We start from the raw sequence: 27,226 nt of genomic DNA on the forward strand, positions 1-27,226 counted from the left end.
AGCCGGGCTCGCCCAGATGTTGGTCACTAACGTCCGTTCCGTCCGTCCGCTCTCTCCTCTCTCCTTCCCCACCCTTCCTTTCCCTCCTCCTCTCTCCCAGTGCCCCCACCGGCAGCTTCCGCCCCCAGCCGTCCACTAGTCCCCTTCCCTCCCTCCAGAGCGTGAGCAGAGCTCGGCCGGCGGTGCCGAGCCAAGCCGCCGGCGCCGCCTGGAAGATGGTCGCGGCGCTGCGGTACGTGTGGCCTCTTCTCCTCTGCAGCCCCTGCCTGCTCATCCAGATCCCTGAGGAATGTGAGTAGCTGAAGGGAGCCTCGGCTCCTCCCTTTTGCGCCGCGCCCTCTTTATCCTCGACCGTCTCTCCTCCTCTCCTGGGCACGGGGAGTGCGGGAGGTATTCAGGACCTTGGGCACCTCTGGAGAGACTGTGTAGAAGGCATGGTGTGTCAGCACCGCGGACAGGCACCGGCGCTGCCGGCTCGGTACAGTTTCAGTACCACGGAGAGCGGCACGGCTTCTGGGCCTAAGTCCCGGCCTCTGCAGCCTCTTCTTTAGCCGGCCCCACCCGACTCTGACTTCTCTGCTTCCATTCCTCCCCTCCTCCTGGCACCCCAGGGGTGTGGCAGTCAGAAGAATGGGCAGTCCCCAGTTCTCAACTAGCTTGTGCAAAGACCTGAATTCCAGCCTTTTCCTCGGCTCTTTCCCATCTTGGGTGCGTGGTAGGCCCATCTCTGAACAGACAGGAAAAGATACCTTGAAAAGGCAAGGTCTCTGTCTAAGAGGTTTCTGGATCCTTTTCGATGTGTAGTTCTTTGGAGAGGTTGGGTGGGGCTGCTGGCATGTGTCTTTGAGCTCACAGGTAGGTATGTGGCTGTTGCAGGGTGTGGCTAGAGGGTTATGACTAAACATGAATATCTGTGTGTGCTTGTGAGTTGCACACTGTCCGTGTGTGTGATGTGTGTGGTTGTGACTGCATGTATATTTGTGAATGTGATTTTGGTTTTCTATATAGGGAAGTTCATGAGTCACTATAATTGTTATTCATTGGTCAGGTTTGTGAAGATCTGGGGGTATTTGACTGTAACATTTGGTTGTAGTGGGTTGTGTGTATGTGTGAGTGGAGCTGGATGTGAGTACATATTTGTGTATGGGGGTTACTACTATGATGAGGTTTTCTTGCTGTGAGCAAGAATAATAAACAAACTGCTCTAAGTGGCTGTCGTCCCTTATGAGGGGGCATTTCACAGAGCACAGTGTGTGAAGGCATTTGTATATCCTGAGTTGCTAAGCTCCAGTTCCTTCCCTGCCTCAATTTGCCACCTTTGTTTGTGAGCCTGGATATGGAGAGATCAGCTGGGGAGCAGGGCCAGGGAAGCCCACCAGGAATGGGGAAAGGACCTAGAGAAGCTTGGAGGCACCTGGCATTGAGAAGCAGTCAGAGTTTGGAGGAGGAAACAAGGTGCTGGTAGGACAGAGGTTGGAAGTGTCACAGTCACACTCATGAAGGGCTATATAGTCATGGCCATGCGGGACCTCAGGCCACATATGTATGTAGCAGCTAAGCCAGACACCTATTCCAATCAGGCCAAGAGATTTGAAAGGGGAAGGACACTGAGTGGACACACCAACAGAAACACACACAACTGAGATTTAATACACACAAAGGAATGCTCATCCACATAGGCACAGGGGCAGATGTACAACACAACATTGTACACTGAAATATAAGCACATGCAAACAGATCTGAAAATGTGTTCAGGCAAGACCCAACCATGGACAGACACACTGGTGCATGCTGGAAAAATCTACCATAATAGACACATTCTTGGATACCCCTGCACATGCCCAGACCCCCAGCTTTGCACATTCATAGACAAGTACTGCTCCTCTTCCCCTCTCTGCTTCTCCCAATTGCTTTTCAGGCCTGTCTTCTGGTCTGAAACTCGAGGGCCTTACCCTGGGCATCTGTCTGCCTTTCTACCAGATGAGCTGGGCTGTTCTGCCTGGGTGTGTCTGTCTGTCAGGAGCAGGAGAATTTAGAGAAAGATGGCAGTGGGAAAAGAGAAATAGGCCAAAGACCATGGCAGCTCCAAGGCTGCCCTGGGCACTTTCCAGAGCTTGTTACTGACCTCAGTGTGATACACTGGGCAGCGTGGTGCCTCCTCGCTGGAAACCACCTTTCCTCTCTGCCCTCCCAGCCCTGCCATCCCCCTTTGTCTCCTTTCCTGGTCCCTTTACCCGGTTGATTTACCCCATCTTGTCTTCCCTGTCACCACTTGCATTAGCCCCTCTCCAGCTAAGGACCCTCTGTGTGTCCCCAGGGAGCCCCTTCCTCTCTTCTGGGACCCCTTATACTGAGGTCTTCTGCAGAGACAAAGCTATCTGAGCTAACCCACTATTCCCCTCCTCTCCTCTGCTCCTTTTCTCCCTCCCCTCCCTGCCTTTGCTCTGCTGAGTCCTGGGGCTGGGGCACTTGCTCTGGCTTCTGCCCCAGGGAGCTTTTGGCCAACTGGGAGGAAGGAAGGAGAGAAGGAGCTTTGGCTCAGACCCTTCAGGCTATGGAGACTCAGATGCATCAGGGCCTTTGGGAGGGCTTGGAGGGGGAGGGGCCTCTGGGCTCTGAAGGCTGGGCCTGGGTAATTGAAAACACTGAGCTGTGCTAATTGGATTAGGAGGGAAGTGGGCTGGAGCAGGGGAGGGTGCCTGGCTGCTGCAGGCTGTCTGGCTCCCAGCCTTTCAAGGCTTCCTGGGTGGGGTGGGGACTGGTTCCACAGGCCGTGTCAGGCCTCTAGGGGAGGCTGCAAGAACATTTCTCGTTAAAGGCAAGAATTCCCACCCTCCCCCCAACCTGGGCCTACATGCCCTGTGTGTCTAGGCCCTGTGTGTCTGTCTTGTGGAGCCTTTCTTCCTGGGCATCGCCCTGCCTCAGAACGAGTATCTGTCCAGTCTCCCTGGGCTTGACTTGTCACTGTTGCAGCCTGGCACGCGCCCAGCCTGTCCCCCCTTCCTTTCCCTATGGGGTCAGTTTGAGCTTCCTCCTTCCCATGCCATCAGGCAGTGTAGAGGCTGCCTCTCAGCAATTCTCTCCCTTCTCCCCACTGCTTTCTGGATTTCTCAGATGAAGGACACCATGGTAAGTTGGAAGGGGTGGGAGTGTGTCCCAGAAGGCCAAGGGCAGAGGGAGGAAGGGCTCTGGTGGAGCCAGTGCACCCCTGTCTTACCTATCTGGGCTCTGCTCAGCTTTCCCTGTGTGCTGCATGTGGGTCTGCTTGCAGTCTTTCCTGGCTCTTGGGTCTTTCCCTGTCTCCAGTCTTTCCCTGTCTCCGCTATCTCATTTGGAGTCTCCTCTCAGCCCCTTTTCTCACTCTCTTCTGTCTCAGTCTCTGCTTGGACTTAAGGCATGTTTGTTGTTTCTCCTGTTACTGTCCTCCCTGGTGCTATCTCTCCCTGCCAGGGGCTTACACTTCTTGGTTTCTTTGCCTTTGGCTTTTGTTGCCTATCTCTCTGGTATCTTTTTTGTAACTTTGGTTGCTATCTTCTTCTTTTTTTTTGCTACTGAGGATTGAACCTAGGGACATTTGATCTCCAAGCTATACTCCCGGCTCTTTTTTATTTTTATTTTTATTTTTTTGGTGGTACTGGGTTCCTGGAAACCCTTCTACCTCCGGGCTACACTCCCAGACCTATTTTATATTTTTTATTTGGAAACAGGGTCTCTTAAGTCAGCAAGGCTGGCTTCAAAACAGCAATCCTCCTGTCTCTGCCTCCCAAGCGTGGAGATTATGAGCCTGTGCCACCACACCCGGCTCTTTTTTTTTTTTTTTAACTAGGGGTTGAACCCCGGGGCATTCTACCCCAAAACTACACCCCACCCTATTTTGTATTCTTTATTTTGAAACAAGGTCTCAGTAAGTTGCAGAGGTCCTCACTAAGTAGCTGAGCTGAGGATGGCTGAGAACCTATAATCCTCCTGCCTCAGCCTCCCATGTACTGGAATTACAAGTTTGGGCCACCACACCCAGCTTCTGTCCCTCTTTTTTTATTTCTGGGGATTGAACCCAGAGAGTGTTCTACCTTTGAGCTACACTCCCAACCCTACTTTATTTTATTTTTTTGCAGAACCAAAGGTTGTACCCAGGGGCATTCTACCTCTGACCCACAACCCCAACCCTATTTTTTTTTTTGCAGGTCTGGGGATGGAACCCAGGGGTATTTGACCTCTGAGCTACATCCCCTGCCCTATTTTTTTATTCTTCATTATGAAACAGGGCCTCACTAAGTAGCTGAGGCTGTCTGCGAAGTGTGATCCTCCAGTCTCAGCCTTCCTAATGCTGGGATTACAAGCATGTGCCACCATGCTCAGCTTTTATTTTTTATTTTGGAACAGAGTCTCACTGAGTTGCTGAGGATCTTGCTAAGTTGCTGAGGCTGGCCTCCATCCTGCTATCCTCCTATTTCAAGTATTGGGATTATAGGCATACGCTACCACGCCCGGCTCTCTGTCCCTCTTCCTACATTTATTTTTGTGTCCCTTTCTGTCTCCCTCTTCTTGTGTCCCACAAGCTTCTCTTTGGGTCTTCCCCTTCCTCCCTCCCTCTGTAGTCATGGGGCCCCTTAGGGTCCCAGACTCTGCTTCCTTTGCAGTGGGATGGGGTCAAGGCCATGATGCCAGCCAGCTCTCTTTTCATTCTGTCCCCAGTGATGGAGCCACCTGTCATCACAGAACAGTCGCCACAACGCCTGGTTGTCTTCCCCACAGATGACATCAGCCTCAAGTGTGAGGCCAGAGGCAAACCTGAAGTGCAGTGAGTGGCCCTCTGTGCCTCTGATTTTAGCCTCCGGCCCTCATGCCTCCCTTGACCTCCAAAGTCCTGTGCGCAAAAACCCCAGACCTCTTTCACAGACCTGAGCTCTTGCTCTCTCCCGTCCACCCCTGGAAGCCCCCTGGATGTTCACCCCCTTGCCTCCGGCATGTTCTAGCTCCTGCCCTGGGTGCCAGGGTCTCCAGCCTCTTAGCCCTTTTCTTCCCTTAGGTTCCGCTGGACAAAGGATGGTGTCCACTTCAAACCCAAGGAAGAACTAGGTGTGACGGTGCATGAGGCACCCTACTCCGGCTCCTTCACCATTGCGGGCAACAACAGCTTTGCCCAGAGGTTCCAGGGCGTCTACCGCTGCTTTGCCAGCAATAAGCTGGGCACTGCCATGTCCCACGAGATCCAGCTCATGGCTGAGGGTGCGAGGCGCTCCAGGGATGAGGGAGGGCCTGGGGTGCCTGACAGGCACCTGACCACACAGCATGCAAAGAGGCCTGGATGCTCTGCTGGGCCTCTGCCTGCCCCAGATTCTCCCAATGCCCCTTCTTTTCCAGCAGCCTCTGCCACCTTCAGTGAATCTCTCCCTCCCCACTGAGCTTCTGTTCTTCATCTTTCCCCTTCTTTCTCGGAGTCTTTCTCAGTGTCTAGCTAGCCGGAGTTGCTAGAGGGCTGGGGCTGTAGACTGGGTGGATGGCCACTCCAGTGCTTCCTGCTCTGCCCCTCCCCAGACCAGCCCTGTCTGTCTGAGTCACTGCCTGGCTTGGGTTTAGTGGTTTGTGTTTCTGACCTTTCCTCTGTCCTTTCCTCCTCCACTGTTCTCAGGTCATCTCTGTCCATCTCTCTGTTTATCTGATACTTCTCTCAGCCTTCCCACTTGGGTCTCTGTCATCCCTCTCTTACTCTCTCCATTGCTCCCTCTCCTCCTCTGACTCGGCTTCCCCACCTCTGTCTTTATCTGTGTCACCCTTTCCCTCAGGTTTTTCCTCTGCATTCCATCCTCCCTGAGCTTTATGCCTCCTGAGCTGAGTGCTCCCCACCCTTCAGTTACCTTGGGAACCGTTGCCATGGTTTCCATGTCAGGATGATGGAAGGGTCTGTGACTCCTGCATCCATGCACTGTTCCCCTCCCCCATCATTGCAACTCAACCTCCCCCACCCATTCTCATCCTTTCTTCAGGGTGAGCAGGGAGAGCTCAGAATTGTGGAGGGTTAACCCTTCATGGCCACCTGGCCTCCTGCTTGCCCTCTCCTCCCCAAGGAGTACCAGTCTCCACTGTGAGCCCAAGAAGGACCCAGAGGTCTGCTTCCTTTATGTGAACTTCCTCCCACCCCTGGCCCTCTCACTCCTTCATCCATCCCTAGAATAGCCCTCCTTCCTCCTCCTGCCCCTAACTGCCTTGACTAGGGGAGAGTACGAGCCTCCCTGTCCTTTCTAGGTGCCCCCAAGTGGCCAAAGGAGACAGTGAAACCTGTGGAGGTGGAGGAAGGGGAGTCCGTGGTTCTGCCTTGCAACCCTCCGCCCAGTGCAGCGCCCCTTCGGATCTACTGGATGAACAGCAGTGGGTGTTGCAGGGGGACTGTTGCTTGGGGCTGGAACATCACTGGGGGGGATGGCTTCCTCTGGGTAGGAATCCTGATCTCTCCCTCCTTGCCCCCTCCACAGAGATCTTTCACATCAAACAGGATGAGCGAGTGACAATGGGCCAGAATGGCAACCTCTACTTTGCCAATGTGCTCACCTCGGATAACCACTCAGACTACATCTGTAATGCCCACTTTCCGGGTACCCGAACCATCATTCAGAAGGAACCCATAGACCTCCGAGTGAAGCCCAGTGAGTCCCAAAGGCTCTGACTGCCCCCCCACACCATAAATGGATCCCATAACCCTAGTCCCCTTCAAGGACAGCTTGGCTCTCAACTTTGCCCTGTAAAGACCTGTTTTCTCTGGTGTTGAGAGCAGGGCTGGGCATGGTAGCCCATGCTTGTAATCTCAGTACTTGGAAGTTCTGAGACAGGAGGATCACAGGGTTAAGGCCAGCCTCAGCTACTTAGTGAGGCCCTCTGTAACTTACTGAAACCCTGTTTCAAAATAAAGAAATAAAAAAAATAGGGCTGGCTGTGGGGTATAGCTCAGAGGTAGAATATCCCTGGGTTTAATCCCCAGTGCTGAAAAATAAATAAATAAAAACATAAATAAATAAATAAATAAATAAATAAATAAATAAATAACAGAGAATATCTGGGTGTGATAGCACACGCTTGTAATCCCAGTACTTGGGAGGCTGTGACAGGAGGATCACAGGTTTGAAGCCAGCCTCAGCTACTTAGTGAGGCTCTCTGCAACTTAGTGAGACCTTGTTTCAAAATAAGGAATAAAAAATAGGGTTGGGGGTGTAGTTCAGAGGTAGAATGTTTCTGGGTTCAATCTCTAGTACCACACATACAAAAATAAGAGGAAGAAATGGGGGTACAGTTTCCCCCAGTCTTGTGACTCCAAGCTATTCACCCCCTTTCTTCTGGTAGCAAACAGCATGATTGACAGGAAGCCACGCCTACTGTTCCCCACCAACTCCAGCAGCCACCTGGTGGCCTTGCAGGGGCAGCCCTTAGTCCTGGAGTGCATCGCTGAGGGCTTGTGAGTCTGGGCACCCAGGGCAGGGAAGGGTTGGGTCTGGGCAGCCCCAGCAGGCCTCTGGGCTGAGTGGCCTGTCTCTCTCTCCTTTTCTTCCCTGTGCTGTGTCCCTGGGCAGTCCCACACCCACCATCAAGTGGATACGCCCTAGTGGCCCAATGCCTGCAGACCGTGTCACCTACCAGAACCACAATAAGACCCTGCAGCTGCTGAATGTGGGCGAGGAAGATGATGGCGAGTACCGCTGCTTGGCCGAGAACTCGCTGGGCAGTGCCCGGCATGCCTACCACGTCACTGTGGAAGGTATGGGCTTCTACTAGGTACACTGTCCTCCAGTCTCCATAGGCTCCCCAGAATGGCCTCCATGGACAGCAGGCTATGCCCACTGGCCCAGGGGAGGGCAGGAGACTTACTGGGGACAAGAGCTATGAGCTCAGGGTGCCTCTTTCCTTCTTAGCTGCTCCATACTGGTTGCACAAGCCTCAGAGCCGCATATATGGGCCAGGAGAGACTGCCCGCCTGGACTGCCAGGTCCAGGGCAGGCCCCAGCCAGAGATCACCTGGAGAATCAATGGAATCCCCGTGGAGGGTGAGCAGGCCTTGGAAGGGACGGAGAATGTGGTGAGCCCTGGGGTTTGTCATGGGGAGGGCGAGGAAGGTGAGGAGGGGCTGGGATGAAGCACAGCACTCCGGTCTGTGCTCTGGCTTGGACCCACGGACCCCACCTGGTGCATACGCAGAGCTGGCCACGGACCAGAAGTATCGGATCCAGCATGGCGCCCTGATCCTCAGCAATGTGCAGCCCAGTGACACGATGGTGACTCAGTGTGAGGCCCACAACCGGCATGGGCTCCTCCTGGCCAATGCCTACATCTATGTCGTCCGTGAGTGCCAGTCACCCATTCAGTCTGCCTGCCCCCTTCCTTTCTCTACCTTGTAACCCCAGTTTATTCCTGCAGCCCATCAAAAGAATTTAGTGTCCCCAGCCTGCCTGCTGGGGCTGCCTTGATCCTTGCTGAGACCCTAACCTTCTCCATCCCCCATCCTTACAATAGCTGAGGGAGCTATAGGGAGGGCAGGGCCCTGTCACCATGGCTGAGCAGAAGTGCACTCTGGATAAGATGTGACTCATACCAGCCTGGTGACTCTTCTTCTGGAACCTCGGGGAAGACTGAAAGCCTGGGAAGACTTCCAGGAAGAGGCACGCTGCTAAGTGGGCCTCAAATAATTGACTTGGATGGCTGGGACCAGAGCACATCTGAGACTGAGGGGATCATGTTTCTGGAGGGAGGGAGTGGGAAGAGACAGACACCCCTGAGCAGGGAAGCCAGATGTCTAGGGCCTGGAGTCCTGTCCTGTCTCCTGAGACTATTCCTCCTCAGAGCTGCCAGCCAAGATCCTGACAGGAGACAATCGGACATACATGGCAGTTGAGGGCAGCACTGCCTACCTGCTTTGCAAGGCCTTTGGAGCCCCTGTGCCCAGTGTCCAGTGGTGAGTGTCCTGTTTCACTGAAGGAGCCGAAGTTTCCATCTTGTCCAGGGAGCCCAGGAGGGGAGGGAGCCTAGGCCAGTACGTCTGAGCCAGGCCCACCTGCTCTCTTTAGGCTGGACGAGGAAGGGACGACAGTGCTTCAGGACGAACGCTTCTTCCCCTACGCCAATGGGACACTGGGCATCCGAGATCTCCAAGCCAACGACACTGGACGCTACTTCTGCCAGGCTGCCAATGACCAGAACAATGTGACCATTGTAGCTAACCTGCAAGTTAAAGGTCAGATGAAGCCCCTACATTCGGCAGTGCCCCTGGGAGGGAGGTCAGGGTCTCTGAAGGACAGCAGAGTGACCCTCCCTCCCTTTCATACCCGCAGAAGCAACCCAGATCACGCAAGGGCCCCGGAGCACAATCGAGAAGAAAGGCTCAAGGGTGATGTTCACGTGCCAAGCCTCCTTTGACCCTTCCTTGCAGCCTAGCATCACCTGGCGCGGGGATGGGCGAGATCTCCAGGAACTTGGGGACAGTGACAAGTGAGGGCCCAGCCACAACCTGGGCTGGGTGGAGGGGGACAGAATGAGAGAAGAGAGAGATCCAGACCTTTTGCCCTCATCTATGCAAGGAGCTTTCCTGCTTTGAGGAATGGGATTCTCATGGGAGGGCAAATGAGGCAGGAGAAGGGGGAGAGGAACCCAGACAGCAGGGAAACGAGGCATTGCTGGGAGCCACAGTACAACACCTCTGCAGGTATTTCATAGAGGATGGGCGCCTTATCATCCAGAGCCTGGACTACAGTGACCAGGGCAACTACAGCTGCGTGGCCAGCACAGAGCTAGATGAGGTGGAGAGCAGGGCCCAGCTCCTGGTGGTGGGTAAGTCCTAGTATGGTACCTGCTGTGAGCCCTGGGGGGCGAGGGGTGCCAGCCTCCAGGCCCAGGAGGCCCAAGCTCATATTACCAGGCCATACTAGCTGGGGGAAGGTGTGTGGCTCTGGAGGGGGCCAGAGAATCCACATTCCATGGCCCTCAGGGAGTCCCGGGCCAGTGCCTCGTCTGGAGCTGTCGGATCGCCACCTGCTGAAGCAGAGCCAGGTGCATTTATCTTGGAGTCCTGCTGAAGACCACAATGCGCCCATTGAGAGTAAGAGACCTATGTGTGGCACTCGCCATCGGCCCTCCCTCCATACCTCGGGTGCTTGCTCCTTCCAGGGCTACTGGCTCCATTTAGGACTAACCACTTTATTGGGGGCATGCACTCATGTTCTGGGAATTCATGGTTCTCCGTGGGAGTTCCAGTTGGCTTGGGCACTTGAGGAGAACCTCCCTGGCACCCCCTACCCATTGCCCTCCCACTGAGTTGTGTGTCACTTACTCTGTGGCTCATTCACTTCTTGGCAGAGTATGACATTGAATTCGAGGACAAAGAAATGGCGCCAGAGAAATGGTACAGTCTGGGCAAGGTGCCAGGGAACCAGACCTCCACTACCCTCAAGCTATCACCCTATGTCCACTATACCTTTAGAGTCACTGCCATTAACAAATATGGCCCTGGGGAACCCAGCCCGGCCTCTGAGACTGTGGTCACACCTGAGGCAGGTGAGCCTGGGCCACCGGGAAGGGGTATCGGTCATTGGGGCAGGCTCTGAAAGGAGGGCCCAGAGAGGCATTGTATCATGCTTCTCTGCTTCCAAAGTTCCAGGGGTGGCCAGGGAGTGCTGTGCTCTCGTGGGGCTGTGGGCTTTGCAGAGACCAAAATGGGCCATTCGTTCCCCAGCCTTCCTCAGGCAGGAAGTTGCAGCATTAATATGTTAACACATTACTTTGCAGCCCCAGAGAAGAACCCCATGGATGTGAAAGGGGAAGGGAATGAAACCAACAATATGGTCATCACATGGAAGGTGAGGGTCCCTGGCTGATGTGCCCCCTGACCATGACCCAAGCATTTGTGCCTCTTTAGGCCAACCTGCTCTTTTTCTGCTGGCCCCCTCCAGCCGCTCCGGTGGATGGACTGGAATGCCCCCCAGGTCCAGTACCGCGTGCAGTGGCGCCCTCAGGGCACACGGGGGACCTGGCAGGAACAGACTGTGAGCGATCCTTTCCTGGTGGTGTCCAACACGTCTACCTTTGTGCCCTATGAGATCAAAGTCCAGGCTGTCAACAGCCAGGGCAAGGGCCCTGAGCCTCAAGTCACCATTGGCTATTCGGGGGAGGACTGTGAGTATCAGACGGGCCCTACCTGCACCCAAGGTGGAACCCCATGCACCTCAGTATGTGTACATATGCTGCCCACTCCCCGCCCCCAGTGCGTGCTCCCACCTATCAATACCTGGTTTCACGATTTCTACAAATAAGGACATTCTCTGAGCTTAAGGAAAGTGATGTTAGAAAACCCCGGATACTTCAGACCAATATCATATGTTTCTGTAATTGGCAACCAGTATTCCAGTTACAGCAACCAACACTTTCTTTTATAGCATTTCCTTCCTCTGTTGTAGGGATCTAGTATGGGTTGAGCATCCCTAATCCAAAAATCCATGCCATAAATGGAAAAATGACCTCACATTTTTAGTGAGCCTGTAGTCAAAACACAGACTCACTAAAAATATCATATAATATTACCTTCAGGAGGACAGATGTGGTGGCGCATGTTTGTAATCCCAGCATTTGGGAGGCTGAGACAAGAGGATTATGGTTAGAGGCCAGCCTCAGCTACTTAGTGAAGCCCTTTGCAACTCAGTGAGATCCTATTTCAAAGTAAAAGAATAAAAAATAGGGCTGGGGGTGTAGCTTGGAGGTAGAATGCCCCTGGGTTCCATCCCCAGTACCGAAAAAAAAAATTACCTCCAGGAGCTGGGCATGGTGGTGCATGCCTGTCATTCTAGTACTTGGGAGGCTGAGACAGGAGGGTCATGGGGTCATGGGTTCAAGGCCAGCCTCAGCAACTTAGTGAGGCCCTCAGCAATTTAGGAAGACCTTGCTTCAAATAATAATAAGAAGAAAGGGGTTAGGGTATAGTTAGAAGGTTGAATGCCCCTGGGATCAATCCTCATTGCTAGAAAAATTGCCTTCAGTGCATGAGGTGTATATAAAACATAGTTAGGTACTGGGGGTGTCGCTCAGTGGTAGAGTGCTTGTCTAGCATGCACAAAGCTCTGGGTTCAAGCCCTAGTGCTGCAAAGGAGCCCATTCCCAAGGTATTTCATTATGTATATGCAAATATTCTTTTTTTTTTTTTTGGTGGTACTGGGGTTCCTGGAAACCCTTCTACCTCCGGGTTACACTCCCAGACACCTATTTTTTATATTTTTATTTGGAAACGGGGTTTCTTAAGCCAGCGCGGCTGGCTTCGAACCTGCGCGATCCTCCTGTCTCCACCTCCCAAGCTCGGGGATTATAAGCGTGCGCCACCACACCCGGCGCAAATATTCTAAAATCTAAAAGAATCTAAAATTCAAAACACTTCTAGTCCCAGCATTTCAGATAAGAAATACTCAACCTGTCCAAGTTGTCCTGTCTCTTATGTGTCCTTGAATCTGGAACTTTACCAGATGTGTCAATCACCTGGTCAGGGCTTTTTCTGATTTCTTTGTGGAAGTTCTTATTTTCTTCCTGGAGAGACCTGGAGACCATGCAGATGCCCTACTCATCATTGAACTGCCCCCCACCCAGCATCCAAATGCATCTGCCCTGTGGTCTCTGGGGTGGCCTCCGGGCTTGTGGCCCTCTCCAATTCTCTGGCTATTTCCAGACCCCCAGGTGAGCCCTGAGCTGGAAGGCATCAAGATCATCAACTCGAGCACCGTGCTGGTCAGGTGGTGGCCTGTGGACTTGGCCCAGGTCAAGGGCCACCTCCGGGGATATAATGTAAGGCTTCGAGGTGTGGGGGCAAGGACATCCCCAGGGCGAAGGGGACAGGATTGAGGGTGGGCTTGGCCATCTGCTAGCAGCTCTCCAGATACTCCCTGGGTTGGGAGGAGAGGGTTCATGACAAGGGTGGTAGGGAGCATACCCTGGGGGCCCTGCTGGATGGAGGCCTTCTGCCCCCATGTTATCTTCTGTCCACACGTGCAGGTGACATACTGGTGGGAGGGCAGTCAGCGAAAGCACAGCAAGAGGCACGTCCACAGAGGCCATGTGGTGGTGCCTGCCAACACCACCAGTGCCATCATCAGTGGTCTGCGGCCCTACAGTTCCTACCACCTGGAGGTGCAGGCCTTTAATGGACGGGGCTTGGGGCCTGCCAGTGAGTTGACCTTCAGTACCCCAGAGGGAGGTAAGTCTGGCACCCTGTGCTCCCACCCCCTACCCTCTTCCCTGGACCCAGGGGAGGACCTGCCACTCTTCTCTGCTCCACAGTGCCCAGCCACCCCGAGGTGCTGCACCTGGAGTGCCAGTCGGACACCAGCCTGATGCTGCACTGGCAGCCCCCTCTCAGCCACAATGGCGTGCTTACCGGCTATGTGCTCTCCTACCACCCCCGTGCGTGCCTCATGCCCAGTGGGGAGGCTGAGGGGACATGGGATGGGCCAGAGCTGGCAACCAAAACCAACTCTCGCCTGTCTCTGCAGTGGACGCAGGGGGTAAGGAGCAGCTGTCCTTTGACCTTCCTGACCCTGATCTCCGGACACACAACCTGACCAACCTCAGCCCCGACCTACGGTACCGCATCCAGCTTCAGGCCACAACGAAGGAAGGCGCTGGCGAGGCCATCGTGCGGGAAGGAGGCACCATGCCTTTGTCCAGTGAGCTGGAGGCAGGGTCTGCTGGGCGCGGATTTTGGGGCTCCAGTACCTGTAGTGTGGGGTGCTGAGGAGGCACTGGGTAGCCACTGAGCCCAGCAGGTTGGGCTTCTACGCTGCCTGGTAGGTCTCACACCCTTTCCTCATTCCCACCCCCTCCAGGGAAACCGGATTTTGGCAACATCTCTGCCACAGCCGGTGAGAATTACAGTGTGGTCTCCTGGGTTCCCGAAGAGGGCCAATGCAACTTTGGATTCCACATTTGGTTCAAACCCTTGGGAGGTGAGCACTAAAGGCCCCTGAGGTGGGAGGTCATGGCCCTAGACCCAGAGGGGCAGCCCAGTGTTCTTGCGTACTCCTCCTGCGAACTCTGTCGTATGTTCAGGAGGGAAGATGGGCACCGACCTCCTGCCACAGTACGTCAGCTATAACCAGAGCTCCTACACTCAGTGGGACCTACAGCCTGACACGGAGTATGAGATCCACCTGCTGAAGGAGAGCACGCTCCTACGCCAGATGGCCGTGAAGACCAACGGCACGGGTAAGGCGCAGGTGCCTCCCCTCCTGTCTGCCTCCCGGCTAGCCTCCAGCCCCCTCAGCATCAAGGCAGTGAGCACAAGGTCCTGACCGCGAGGCCTGCGTGTGGGCAGGCCGGGGGGCTTTGGCTCAGCCCCAGCCTGGGCTCTGTCTTTCTGCTTAGGCCGCGTGAGACTCCCTGCTGAGAAGCTCCCCACTGCTGGCTTCGCCACTGAGGGCTGGTTCATTGGCTCCGTCAGTGCCCTCATCGTCTTACTCCTCATTCTGCTCATCCTCTGCTTTATCAAGCGCAGCAAGGGCGGCAAGTACTCAGGTGACTCCCGTACCCGCCTACAGCCACCCCCATCAGGCTTGGGGGAGAGTGGTGTAGCTGGGGTGAGAGAGGAGTCACTGGCCTTTTCACCTCTTTGTCCCTTCTACAAGCCCTCCTGTAGTCCCTGAGCTTCTGGCGGGACAGCCTGGGTATGGTGGGGGCAGGCAGGGGCTGGGAAGACTGGCACACTTGCCTGCTAAGTGCCACCAGGACAAGGTGTGGGGACACTCAGCACAGAGGGGCCGAGAGCCCAGAGGCAAGCTGGGGCAGGGAAGGAAGCTGCCCCTCTCTTCTGTCTTCAGTGAAGGACAAGGAGGACACCCAGGTGGACTCCGAGGCCCGGCCAATGAAAGATGAGACATTTGGCGAGTACAGGTGAGCAGGGGGCAGGAGCAGGTACTGGCACTGGCTCCATCCGACTCACTTCCATATCTGACTCTCTCTCTCTCTCTTCTCTGTGCTGCTGGGTGACTTCAGGTCTTTGGAGAGGTAAGGCAGGGTGGTGGGGTGGACCACCAGGCTCCGGTGACAGGGACCACCCCCCTATGAACAGTGCATGCCTAGGAACACCAATGTCCCTGGTGGCCTCTCATTTCCCAGTCTTCAGGGAAGCCAACACACCCACCTGCTCCTCCTCAAGCTAACAACCTTCCCAGCTGCCCTCCTCCCTGACGGCAGCCACATACATGGTGCCCAGGGACTGGCTGAGGAACCAGGCACTGTGAGACCCCGGGCTGTGTCCAGTGGCCCCCTCAGCCCCCAGGATCCCGAGAGTGCCCATGCCCAGCCTATGGCATCATACATTTTGCCTGCCTTTCTTGGGGGAGTATGTCATAGATGAGCCCCCATAGCTGCCTTCCAGGATCAAGGCAAATGAAAGGTGCAAGGACCTGCCATGCCCCAGCGGGGCTCCTGTCTGGCTCCCGCTGGGATTCCACAGTACTCCCACCTGTACCCTACCCTGTGCCCTTGCAGTGACAATGAGGAGAAGGCCTTCGGCAGCAGCCAACCATCTCTCAACGGAGACATCAAGCCCCTGGGCAGTGACGACAGCCTGGCTGATTACGGGGGCAGTGTGGACGTCCAGTTCAACGAGGATGGCTCCTTCATTGGCCAGTACAGCGGCAAGAAAGAGAAGGAAGCGGCGGGAGGCAATGACAGCTCAGGAGCCACCTCCCCAATCAACCCTACTGTGGCCCTAGAATAGTGAGGTCCAGCCAGGTGAGGCAGGCCAGGCTTGGCCCAGGGCCAGAGGCACCAGAGAGCCACACGCCTGTGCCACACCGCTGGCCTGGGGATGGAGGCCCCTCCCTCTCTCCGCAGGCCCCCTTCCAGGAAAGCTGGAGTTGGGGCAGAGGAACTTGCTGCCTCTAATCCCCTTCTTACCACTGGTCCCCACTTTATTGCCAAAACCCAACTGCACCCTTTCCTGGGCACGCACTGCTTTGCCCCAGCTTGGGAGCAGATCACCCATACATCAGGGACCTTTGGGTGCTGCCTCACCGGCCTGTTTGGGCAGAGGCCATGGTTGGGGGGAGGAGAGAAGGGGTGGCCTTGGAAGGGTCTCTGAGATACTGTCTTTTGTGCTCCCTAATTGGGGGGTAGATGTGGTGGGGTCTCCCCAGGACCAGGGTTGGCTCCTGCCCCTCCCCCAGCCACTCCATTGCCACCTGATTGGGGACAGAACTTGGTGTCCCCACCATCTGCTCTCATTTCTTTGCCATCTCTGCTCCAACTGGGACAGGAGCTGGGCAGGCTGGCCACCAGTGCAGGGGAGGCCATCTGGAGAGCCTGGAGTCCCCGCCCTCTGATAGCACACTGGGTCCACACACCCTCCTTCTGCCATGGCCGGCTTTCAAGAGCTCCGTACACATGCTGCCTTTGGTACCCACCAGACAACATCCAAGTGGCCTCTGTCACTGCCGGGGGCGGGCACACCTCGTCCCACTGCCCACCGGTCCAGCTTCCACCACTGCACCCCAGGACCCCTCAGCAACCCTGTCCACCTCTAGTTCTCTTCCCCAGCCTCTCCCCCTCCACCTTGGGAATGTACATACACCGTGACTTTGAAAGTTTGTACCCGTGCCCTTTCCCCATATGCCACTAGTGTGTAGGCAGATGTCTGAGTCTCTAGGTGGTTTCTAGGTTTTATAGCAATTAGCTTTGATGACCCCATCCCAGGAAAAATAAAAACAGACAAAAAAAAAAAGAAAGAAAGAAAGGATCGGTTCTCCCAGCAGCTACAGTTCCCTGTACGCCTTTGCCTGGTCTGTTGATGAGTCCACTACAAAAAGCAAAAGTATATATATATATGTACATAAATATCAGAATTATAACAGGCAAATAAAAACCTGGAAATGAAGAAGACCTTTGGTCATTTCACTGAGCACCTACTTCCCTGGTGCAGGCCCATACTGCTAGAGGTCCTAGGGATTAACTTCAGAAGCTCCCCCAAATCTCCTCTTGGCTGACAGGATGGGCCTGCCTAGACAGGGTTCCTCCCTGTAACCCTGATCCCTCCCTGCCATGCCCCAGAGCCAGAGACCAAGCTTTGGCTTTCACCACGTTTGGGCCCATTGCCCAAAGGGGTGGACACAGGAGGGGAGTCCCAGAGCCCTTGGCCTGCAGCCTATTGGCCAGTGTGTTTTCCTCTTCAATGGGATAAGCCACCAAGACCACCTGCAACTGTCTGGCTCCCTGGTACAGAGGAAGCAGTGTGACGTGCCCTGATGAAATAGTCCTCCCTGGAGTGCCCAGCCCCTAAACCAGGACAAGCTACTTTCAGTTAATGATACTACAAAGATAACCAAACTTCCCTGGGAATTTTGAGGATCCATTTCCTTTCTGGCTCTCCAGGGTCACACAGTGTCCCCCCAGCCCCCTGCACTCTCAGCTGAGGCCTTTGTTTCATCTTTAAGTGAGCAAGTAGGAAGCATCGGAAGATATCTCACCTCCCCTTCCACTGTCACATCCGTCCACCCTAGCCCCAGGCCCTTCCACCTGTGCTCCCCTGCACACCCGTGACACATTCAAGCATTTTTCTTCTGTCTCTTTTGCAGTCCTATCAGCAGACATAACTGTTGTAACAGGTTCTATTACTCTAAACACTTGTTCCTAGTTGGGTATGGTGGCAAGCACCAGTAATCTCAGCACTTGGGAAGCTGAGACAGGAGGATTGCAGGTTCAAGGACAGCCTCAGCAAGTAGTAAGACTTTCATCAACCTAGTGAGACACTGTTTCAAAAATAAAAACAAAGCAGTGGCACATGCTTATAATCTCAGCATTTGGGAGGCTGAGACAGGAGGACTGCAGTTCGTGGACAGCCCCAGCTACTTAGTGAGGCCCTTTGCAACTCAGTGAGACCCTGTTTCAAAATAAACAATAAAAAATAGGGCCGGGCGTGGTGGCACACGTTTGTAATCCCAGCATTTGGGAGGCTGAGATTAGAGGATCAATTGCGGTTTGCAGACAGCCTCAGCTACTTAGTGAGGCCCTCTGCAACTTAGTGAGACCATGTTTCAAAATAAAGAATAATAAAATAGGACAGGGGATGTAGCTCGGAGGTCTAATGCCCCTGGATTCCATCTCCAGACCTGCAAAAAAAATAGGGCTGGGGATATAGCTCAGAGGTAGACTGTCCTGGGTTCCATCCCCAGTACCACAAAATAAAAATAAAAAGCCAGATGTGGTGGCACATGCTTGTAATTCTAGTACTTGGGGAGGCTGAGACAGGAAGATCACAGGTTCACAGCCAGCTTTGGCAATTTGTGAGGCTCTCCATAACATAGTGAGACCCTGTTTCAAAATAAAAGACTAAAAATTGGCTGAGAGTGGACTTCAGAGGTAGAATGCTCCTGGGTTCAATCCCCAATAACACACATGCACACACACCGATTTTTAAAGGGGGGTCTGGGGGTGTAGAATGTCCCTGGATTCAATCCCAACACCAAAAAACTAACCACCAACTCCTAACACTGAGTGTTCCCCAAGTCCCCCAGTTCTTGCCTATGCCTCTGCTCTTATTCCTATTTACAGTAAAACCCTCAGATTTACTTATTCTTTGTTCTCATTCAGTCTCCACCTGTAATAGCTCCCTCCCACCTGCTGTCCTGCAGAATCTGTTTGCATATTTTTCCATAATACAAGTCTTCAGGCTTGAGGACTTGGCAGCTCCACTGAAGGTCCCTTTCCCAGGCTCCTTTGCACCTAGGTGGGGCTGAGCATCGAAGTTCAGGAAGGTGGAGCTTGGGAAGAGAGTGTGTGCAGAATGCAGATGTGATGGGCCAGGAGGAGGTGCTGGGAGCCCCGAGTGGAAGTAAGTCGGCATTAAAGATGACAGAGCCACTTTGTAAAGGAAGCGTCTGGGCCTGAGGATCTGGAGCTGTCACACTGACCCTGGGCTACCTCTCTGGATCTTTAAAAAAATAACACATAGCTAGGTGTGGTGGTACATGCTTATAATCCCAGTATTTGGGGGGGGGGCTGAGACAGGGGATCACAGGGTTTTTGGGGGGAGCCCAGGGGCATTCTACCTCCAAGCTCCATCCCAGCCCTATTTTTTCATTCTTTTTTTTTTTTTTTTTGCAGTACTGGGGATGGAACCCAGGGGCATTCTACCTCTGAACTACACTCCCTGACCTATTTTTTATTCTTTATTTTGAAACAGGCTCTCGCTGAATTGCAAAGGGCCTCACTAAGTAGTTGAGGCTGTCCACGAACCGCAATCCTCCGGTCTCAGCCTCCCGAATGCTGGGATTACAAGCATGTGCCACTGTCCCCAGCTTTAAATTTCTAGATTTTCAGACTATAGCTTCCCTTTCCTTCGCAATGTATCTCCTTTCTACCTAGTATTTGGTTATCTTACCTCACTTCCTCTGAGCTCCATCCAAACAAAGCTCCTTCACTTTAGCATGAAGTAGTTCATTCACAAAGCAGTTCATTCCCTTGGTACCAGCTGAATACAGTGTTCCTATTTTCCAGCACCTGCAAAGCCAGCTTCATTGCATCTCTCTCACCTTCAAGCCATCAGCAACAGGCACCAGCACCCCTTTTCAGAGCTCCAGGCACTAGGCAACCCTTGGAGCTCAGAGATCCTAGCACCAAGCCCGGTGTGTTAGTGCATGCCTGTAATGCCAGTACTTGGGAGGCTGAGGCAGGAGGATCGAAGGTTCAAAGCCAGCCTCAGAAACGTAGTGAGGCCTGTTTCCGAATTAAAAAGAGAGGAGGGGCTGGAGTATATAGCTCAGAGTTAGACTGTCCCTAGATTCAATCTCCAGTACCACACACACAAAATAAGAGACCTTAGCCAGGCACGGTCGTGCACTTGGGAGGCTGAGAGAGGAGGATCGCAGCTTCATGGCCAGCCTTAGCTACTTAATGAGGGCCTCCACAATTTAGTGAAACCCTGTTTAAAAAAATAGCTCTACGTGGTGGCGCACGCTTGTAATCCCAGCGCTTGGGAGGCTGAGACAGGTGGATCGCACAGGTTTGAAGCCAGCCTCAGCTACTGAGTGAGGCTCTCAGCAACTTAGTGACACCCTGTTTCCAAATAAAAAAATATAAAATAGGTCTGGGAGTGTAGCCCAGAGGTAGAAAGCCCCTGGGTTCCATTCCTGGTACCACAAATAAATAAACAAACAAACAAATAAATAAGGCCAGCATGTAGCTCATAGGTAAAAAAGGCCCTGAGTTCAATCCCCAGCACCAAAAAAAGAAAAAAAAAAGAGAGACCCTAGAGCCAGCCAGCAGGCCCCTCCAGCTCTGGGGGCCTCTCCTTTAAGTTCCTAAATTTGAGGAGATCTAACACTTTCCCTTTGATCTCCAGCTTTACCAGCCACATCAGTTTCCCAGGGTTGCCATTAAAAAAAACCCACATATTGACTGGCTTCAACACGAAAATGGATTCTCTCCCACTTCTGGAGACCAGAAGTTCAAGATCAAGATGTTGGCAGGAGGGGTTGTGCGTGCAGCTCAGTGTTAGAGACCTGCACAGCATGTGCAAAGCTCTGGGTTTGATTCCCAGCACATGCACTTGCATATAAAAGATGTCAGCAGGGCCTATCCCACCTACTTGCACTAGGGGAGGCTGTGTCATTGTTTCTGTTTCCTGATTGGCTTCAGGCTGACAGAGAACTTGGTACCTGTACAGAAACACAGTGTTAGGTGTATTTCCAGGATGGCCACATATCTATGCAAAATGTTGTCCAGTCATTGGGAGGAATAGGACTTGGAAACTTACCACTGATTTCAGGCTGAAGGAGGCTAACAAACCATTTCAAACCATATCTTTCAGAATATGAATTCAACTAAATGTGTGCTTATGCTGGGCATGGTGGTGCACGCTTGTAATCCCAGTACTCGGGAGGCTGAGACAGGAGGATTGCGAGTTCACAACCAGCCTCAGCTACTTAGGCCCTCCGCAACTTAGTGAGAACCTATTTCAAAAGAAAGAATAAAAATAGGGCTTGGGGTGTGACTCAGAGGCAGAATGCCCCTTAGTTCAAGCCCCAGTACTGCAAAAAAAAACCAACCCACTATATATATATATATATATATATATATATATATATATATATTTCGGTACTGTTAGTCCTGCAAATACAGAGACTAAGAAAACGTTGAAGATGAGTGTGGTAGTGCATACCTATAATCCCAGTACTTGGGAGGCTGAGAAAGGAGGATACCAGGGTTGAGGACAGGTTCAGCAAGTAGTGAAACTTGCGTCAATCTAGTGAGACCCTGTTTCAAAAATAAAAATAATATGGGTGTGGTGACACATGCGTGTGCTTGTAATCCCAGTACTTGGAAGACTGAGACAGGAGAATCTCAGAATCACAGCCAGCATTAGCAAAATGAGGGCCCTGCAACTTAGAGAGACCTGTTTTAAATTAAACAAACAAACAAACAAACAAACAAACAAACAAAAAGGACTAGGAGTGTAGCTCAGAGGTAGAATGCCCTTGGATTCAATCCCCAGTACCATACACACACAAAAAAATTAAAAATTATAGGATCCAGCCGGGCGTGGTGGCGCACATTTGTAATCCCTACGCTTGGGAGGCGGAGACAGGAAGATCTCGCAGGTTCGCTGCGCTGGCTTAAGAGACCCTGTTTCCAAATAAAAAGTATAAAATAGGTCTGGAAGTGTATCCCGGAGGTAGAAGGGCTTCAAGGAACCCCAGTACCACCAAAAAAAAAAATTATAGGATCCAGGTGTGGTGGCACTCCCAGTACATAGGAGCAGAGGCTGAGACAGGAATCTTACAGATTCAAAGTCAGCCTCAGGGTGGCGCACGCTTGTAATCCCAGCATTCAGGAGGCTGAGACAGGAGGATCACACAGGTTCGCAGACAGCCTCAGCTACTTAGTGAGGTTCTCAGCAACTCAGTGAGACCCTGTTTCAAAATAAAGAATAAAAAATAGGGCTGGGGTGTAGCTTAGATGTAGAATGTTCCTGGGTTCAATCCCTGGTACCACAAAAAAACAAACAAAAAAGAAGCAACATTCAGCAGTTTAGTGAGACCCTGTTTCACAGTTAAAATTAAAAAAGGGAAAGCCAAGAGCCGGGCATGGTTGCACACGCTTGTAATCCCCGCGCTTGGGAGGCTGAGACAGAAGGATCGCACAGGTTCGAAGCCAGCCTCAGCTACTTAGTGAGGCTCTCAGCAACTTAGTGAGACCCTGTTTCCATATAAAAATATAAAATAGGTCTGAGAGTGTAGCCCGGAGGTAGAAGGCCCCTAGGTTCCATCCCCAGTACCACCAAAAAAAAAAAAAAAGGGAAAGAACCCGGCATGGTGACACATGTTTGTAATCCCAGTACTTGGGAGGCTGAGACAGGAGAATCGTACAGGTTCGAAGCCAGCCTCTGCAGCTTAATGAAGCTCTCAGCAAATTAGTGAGATCCTGTTTCCAAATAAAAATAGAAAATAAGCCGGGCGTGGTGGCGCACGTTTGTAATCCCAGCATTCGGGAGGCTGAGACCGGAGGATCGCGGTTCGTGGACAGCCTCAGCTACTTAGTGAGGCCCTCAGCAACTCAGTGAGACCCTGTCTCAAAAAATAAGAATAAAAAATAGGGCAGGGGGTGTAGCCCGGAGGTCGAATGCCCCTGGGTTCCAACCCCAGACCCACAAAAATAAAATAAAATAAAATAAAATAAAATAAAAAATAGGTCTGGAGGTGTAGCCCAGAGGTAAAAGGCCCCTGGATTCCATCCCCAGTACTACAAAAAAGGGGCAGAAAGAGAAAGCTTAGTCGGGCTTGGTGGTGCATCCTTGTAATCGCAGTACTTAGGAGGCTGAGACAGGAGGATTGTGCATATTTGAAACCAGCCTCAGCTACTTAGTGAGGTTCTTAAGCAATTCAGTGAGACCCTGTTTCCAAATAACATATAAAATAGGTCTGGGAGTGTAACCTGGAGGTAGAAAACCCCTGGGTTCCATCCCTAGTACGACACACACACAAAAAGAATAGAATAAAAAATAGGGCTGGGGGTATAGCTCAGAGGTAGAATGCCCCTGGGTTCCAACCCCAAAACCTCAAAAAAGGTACATAAAATAAATACAGAAAAAAAATAAAGAAATGCCAGGTATAGTGGGACATTCCTGTAACCCCAGTACTTGGGAAGCTGGAATAGAATATTTAGGCCATCTGTATAAGTCACAGAGTGTTACAGTCTAGAAGTTTTGCAAATAAGCCCACTACTAGTTAAAAAAAAATTGTCAATGGTGAATTAGAATAAACCTACTACTAGTTAAAAAAAATGTCAGTGGTGAAGTAGTCCCAGTTTTGCAGGGTGAACAAAGGGTTTGGGGATGCAGTTGTATAGTAACCTTCTAGATCTTGGTCCCCAGACTTAAAAGGCTTTGCAACAACTCTAAATGTCTATAGCCTTTTCCCAGCTGTGGGGATGACTCCAAATTTTGAAAAACTCAAGTTGATGGGGATGTAGTTCAGTGGTAGAGTGCTTGCCTAGCATGTGCAAGGCACTGGGTTTCATATCTGGCACCACCAAAGATAAATAAATTACATTACATTAAAAAAAAGAAATCCTCAAGTTGAATTCTCTGATAATCCTGTTCCTATTTTGTTGTTGTTGTTGTTGTTTTCAGTACTAGTAGTAGGTATTAAACCCAGGGCCTGGCATATGCTAGGCAAGTTTTTTACCACTAAACTCCAAAACCAGCTATTTATTTATTTATTGGTGATGCTGGGGATTGAACCCCAGGGGCATTCTACCTCTGAACAAAAGCTACACCCCCAGACCTTTTTATTATTTATTTTTTAGTGGTGCTAGGGATGGAACCCAGGGGGATTCTACCTATGAGTTACACCCTCAGCCCTATTTTATTTTATTTTATTTTATTTTATTTTATTTTATTTGTACTGGGGATTGAACCTAGGGGTCTTCCGTCTCTGAGCTACATCCCCAGCCCTATTTTATTTTTATTTTGAAACAGCTACTTAGTGAGGCCCTCTGCAACTCAGTGACACCCGGTTTCAAAATAAAGAATAAAAAATAGGGCAGGGGGTGTAGGTCAGAGGTCGAATGCCCCTGGGTTCTATCGGCAGACCCTCAAAAAAAAAGTCTTTGAACACCGGGCATGGAGGTGCACAATTGTAATCCCAGCATTTGGGAGGCTGAGACAGGAAGATTGCAGTTTGTGGACAGCCTCGGCTACTTAGTGAGGCCTTTTGCAACTCAGTGAGACACTGAGACCCTGTTTCAAAATAAAGAATAAAAAATAGGGCTGGGGGTTTGGCTAAGTGGTAGAATGCTCCTGGGTTCCATCCCCAAAACCACACACACACACACAAAAAGTCTTTGAGAAGCCAGGCGTGGTGGCCCATGCTTGTAATCCCAGCATTTGGGAGGCTGAGACAGGAAGATCGAAGTTCACAGATAGTTTCAGCTACTTAGTGAGGCCCTTTGCAATCCAGTGAGACTCTGTTTCAAAATAGAAAATAAAAAAATAGGGCTGGGAGCTGGGACTGGTGGCGCACGCTTTTAATCCCAGCATTTGGGAGGCTGAGACAGGAGGATCAGGGATCGCGGACAGCCTCAGCTACTTAATAAGGCCTTTTGCAACTCAGTGAGACAATGAGACCCTGTTTCAAAATAAAGAATAAAAAGTGAGGCCCTTTGCAACTCATTGAGATCCTGTTTCAAAATAAAGAATAAAAAATAGGGCTGGGGGTGCAGCTTGGAGGCAGACCTGGGTTCCATCCTCAGTACAGAAAAAAAAAGTCTTTGAGAGCCAGGCATGGTGATGAATGCTTGTAATACCAGTACTTGGGAGGAGGCTGAGTCAGGAGGATTATAGGTTTAAGGCCAGCCTCAGCCACTTAGGGAGTTCCTAAACAACTTAGAGAAATCTTGCTTCAAAATAAAAATAAAAAGGGCTTGATCAGAGCTGGAAATGAGCTGGGCGTGGTGGCACACACTTGTAATCCCAGCATTTGGGAGGCTGAGACAGGAGGATTGAAGTTCACAGACAGCCTCAGCTACTTAGTGAGGCCCTTTGCAACTCAGTGAGACCTTGCTTAAAAATAAAGAATAAAAATAAATAATGCTGGGGGTGTAGTTTAAAGGTGGAATGCTCCTGGGCTCCAACCCCAGGACCAAAAAAAAAGGAGCTGGAGATGTAGCTTGGAGGTAGACAGCCTTTCCTTGGGTTCAATCACCAATACCAATAAATAAATGAATAAATAAATAATAATGAATAAATTAAGCAAGTAAAATTAACAAATCCAACTCATTGGCTAAAATTCTGCAATCTACACCACGAAGATAGCCTGGAACTTTTTCTTCCTTTGAGATTCTGGGGATTAAACACAGACACATATGTTATATAAGTGGTCTACCATTGAGCCATATCACAACCCAAACATGTAGTTAAAATTTGAAATTAGTTAACTTTATATTTTTATTTAGAAAGAAGGTGTCACTAAGTTACTAGCCTTGAGCCTGTGAGCCTCCTGTTTTAGCCTCCCAAATACTGAGATTACAGGTATGCACTACCATGCCCAGTTTGCTTGGCAAATTTAATGCTGGGAAAAAAGAATCCCCATCAACTCTCAGAGGCCCTCATTTGCACAGTCCTGCAGCAATTAGCTAGAAAACAGCTCAATAATGGCAGCTCTTGTTTCATATCACAGGACTGTCCATATTTAAGGAAACAATTGGGGCTATGACTGATGTAGGATAGAAGGAATAAGTAGGTAGAAAGGAGACAGACAGGAAGGAAAAGTAAAAATATAACTTTAATATAAGAACCTGGAGCTGAAATGCTTCAGCCTCTAGTCCACAAAACAGTTCTCTTTCCCAGGCCTGACTCTACCATAAATTCCTGGGAAACCTGTAGATCCTAGAGTTAACAATATTTCCGAGAAAACCTATAATTTAGGATATCCCAGCTTATCCGTCAATCAACTAAGGAGGACCCCAATCACCCCAAGATCATCCACCCTAAGGCTGACCAGACCATCAGACCATCAGGAAGCGCCTCAGGACTACTGGACTGAGCTCATCCACCCTCAGGCCGACCAGACCACCTGCCCACCATAAACTGCCTCGGGACTACCGGACTGAGCTCATCCTCACATACCTTCTCTAGCCCACTCCTCACGAAAGTCCCCTATAAGAAGAGAACCCTGAACTCCCCAAAATGCCTTCCTCATCTTGAGGGGCCCGCATTCTCTCTTGAATGTGTATTTCCTCCCCCTTTCCCCAATAAACCTCTGTCTATGTCTCTAACTGGCGCGTGCTGAAATTCTTTTCCGTCACGTTAGCCAAGGACCCTGCAGACCCCGAGTTCCTGAGCTGAGAACTCACCCCAACATGACTACTGAAAGAGATGAAAGAGCCAGGGGTGGTGGCACAGACTGTAATCCCAGTACTTAGGAGACTGACACAGAAGGATCATAGGTTCAAAGCCAGCCTCAGAAACTCTGTGAGACCCTCAGGAACTTAGCGAGACCCTGTCTCAAAAAAAAAAAATTAAAGAGCTGGGTATGGTGGTGCACATGCTTGTAATCCCAGTACTTGGGAGGCTGAGACAGGAGGATCGCAGGTTCGTGGTCAGCCTCAACTACTTAGTGAGGCCCTCCACAATTTAGTGAGACTCCATTTCAAAATAAAGAATAGGCTGGGCGTGGTGGCACACGCTTGTAATCTCAGTACTTGGGAGGCGGAGACAGGAGGATCGTGCAGGTTCAAAGCCAGCCTGTTTCCAAATAAAAAAATATAAAAAAGGTCTGGGAGTATAGCCCAGAGGTAGAAGGGTTTCCAGGAACCCCAGTACCACCAAATAAAATAAATAAATAAATAAATAAATAAATAAATAAATAAATAAATAAATAGAATAGGACTGGGGGTATAATTCAGAGGTTGAATGCCTCTGGGTTCTGTTGTTAAACGTCATATGTTGGTAAATTTCGGGACAAGGAGTGTACAGCTTAACAGCAGGAACAGATTTATTTGGGGATAAATCTGGGAAGAGTTACCTGACCAGGAGAGAGAGTCCAGGAGAATCAGGGGCTCTTGCTTTACAGACTAGAGGCTTTTTATGGGGCATTAGGTGGGAGGGATAGTTACAAAGTTGTATCTTTTCCCCATTGGTGGTCTTGACAGGGGCAGGACAGGTAGGTTTATGGGCTGGGGCTGAGGCAGGGGGATAGTTAGGGCCACTTCTCCTGC

General features: G+C 51.3%; 1 protein-coding gene across 4 annotated transcripts; it reads left to right on the forward strand.

Annotated features, from left to right (window-relative positions):
• Positions 1-215: 215 nt before the first annotated feature.
• On the forward strand, positions 216-15,734 carry L1CAM (L1 cell adhesion molecule; the record flags this gene model as incomplete). 4 transcript variants are annotated; one of them, XM_080719576.1, is made up of 27 exons in its annotated part: positions 216-291; positions 3,116-3,130; positions 4,697-4,802; positions 5,031-5,230; positions 6,248-6,370; positions 6,475-6,645; positions 7,337-7,448; positions 7,564-7,748; positions 7,903-8,034; positions 8,186-8,329; positions 8,828-8,939; positions 9,052-9,218; positions 9,316-9,472; positions 9,687-9,811; positions 9,969-10,079; positions 10,337-10,534; positions 10,766-10,836; positions 10,930-11,152; positions 12,687-12,802; positions 13,010-13,211; positions 13,295-13,417; positions 13,507-13,680; positions 13,840-13,959; positions 14,063-14,229; positions 14,401-14,527; positions 14,830-14,902; positions 15,503-15,734. In XM_080719576.1, 27 exons carry the CDS (start codon positions 216-218, stop codon positions 15,732-15,734), a joined length of 3,762 nt encoding a protein of 1,253 aa, XP_080575702.1. The 4 variants fall into 4 exon arrangements, with proteins under 4 accessions (XP_080575702.1, XP_080575703.1, XP_080575704.1 ...); XM_080719577.1 differs by having other exon boundaries at positions 14,404-14,527; XM_080719578.1 differs by lacking the exon at positions 3,116-3,130.
• Between the last annotated feature and the right edge of the window lie 11,492 nt (positions 15,735-27,226).

The sequence above is a fragment of the Muscardinus avellanarius genome (assembly GCF_963383645.1).
Source record: "Muscardinus avellanarius genome assembly, chromosome: X".
Taxonomy (NCBI): Eukaryota; Metazoa; Chordata; class Mammalia; order Rodentia; family Gliridae; genus Muscardinus; species Muscardinus avellanarius.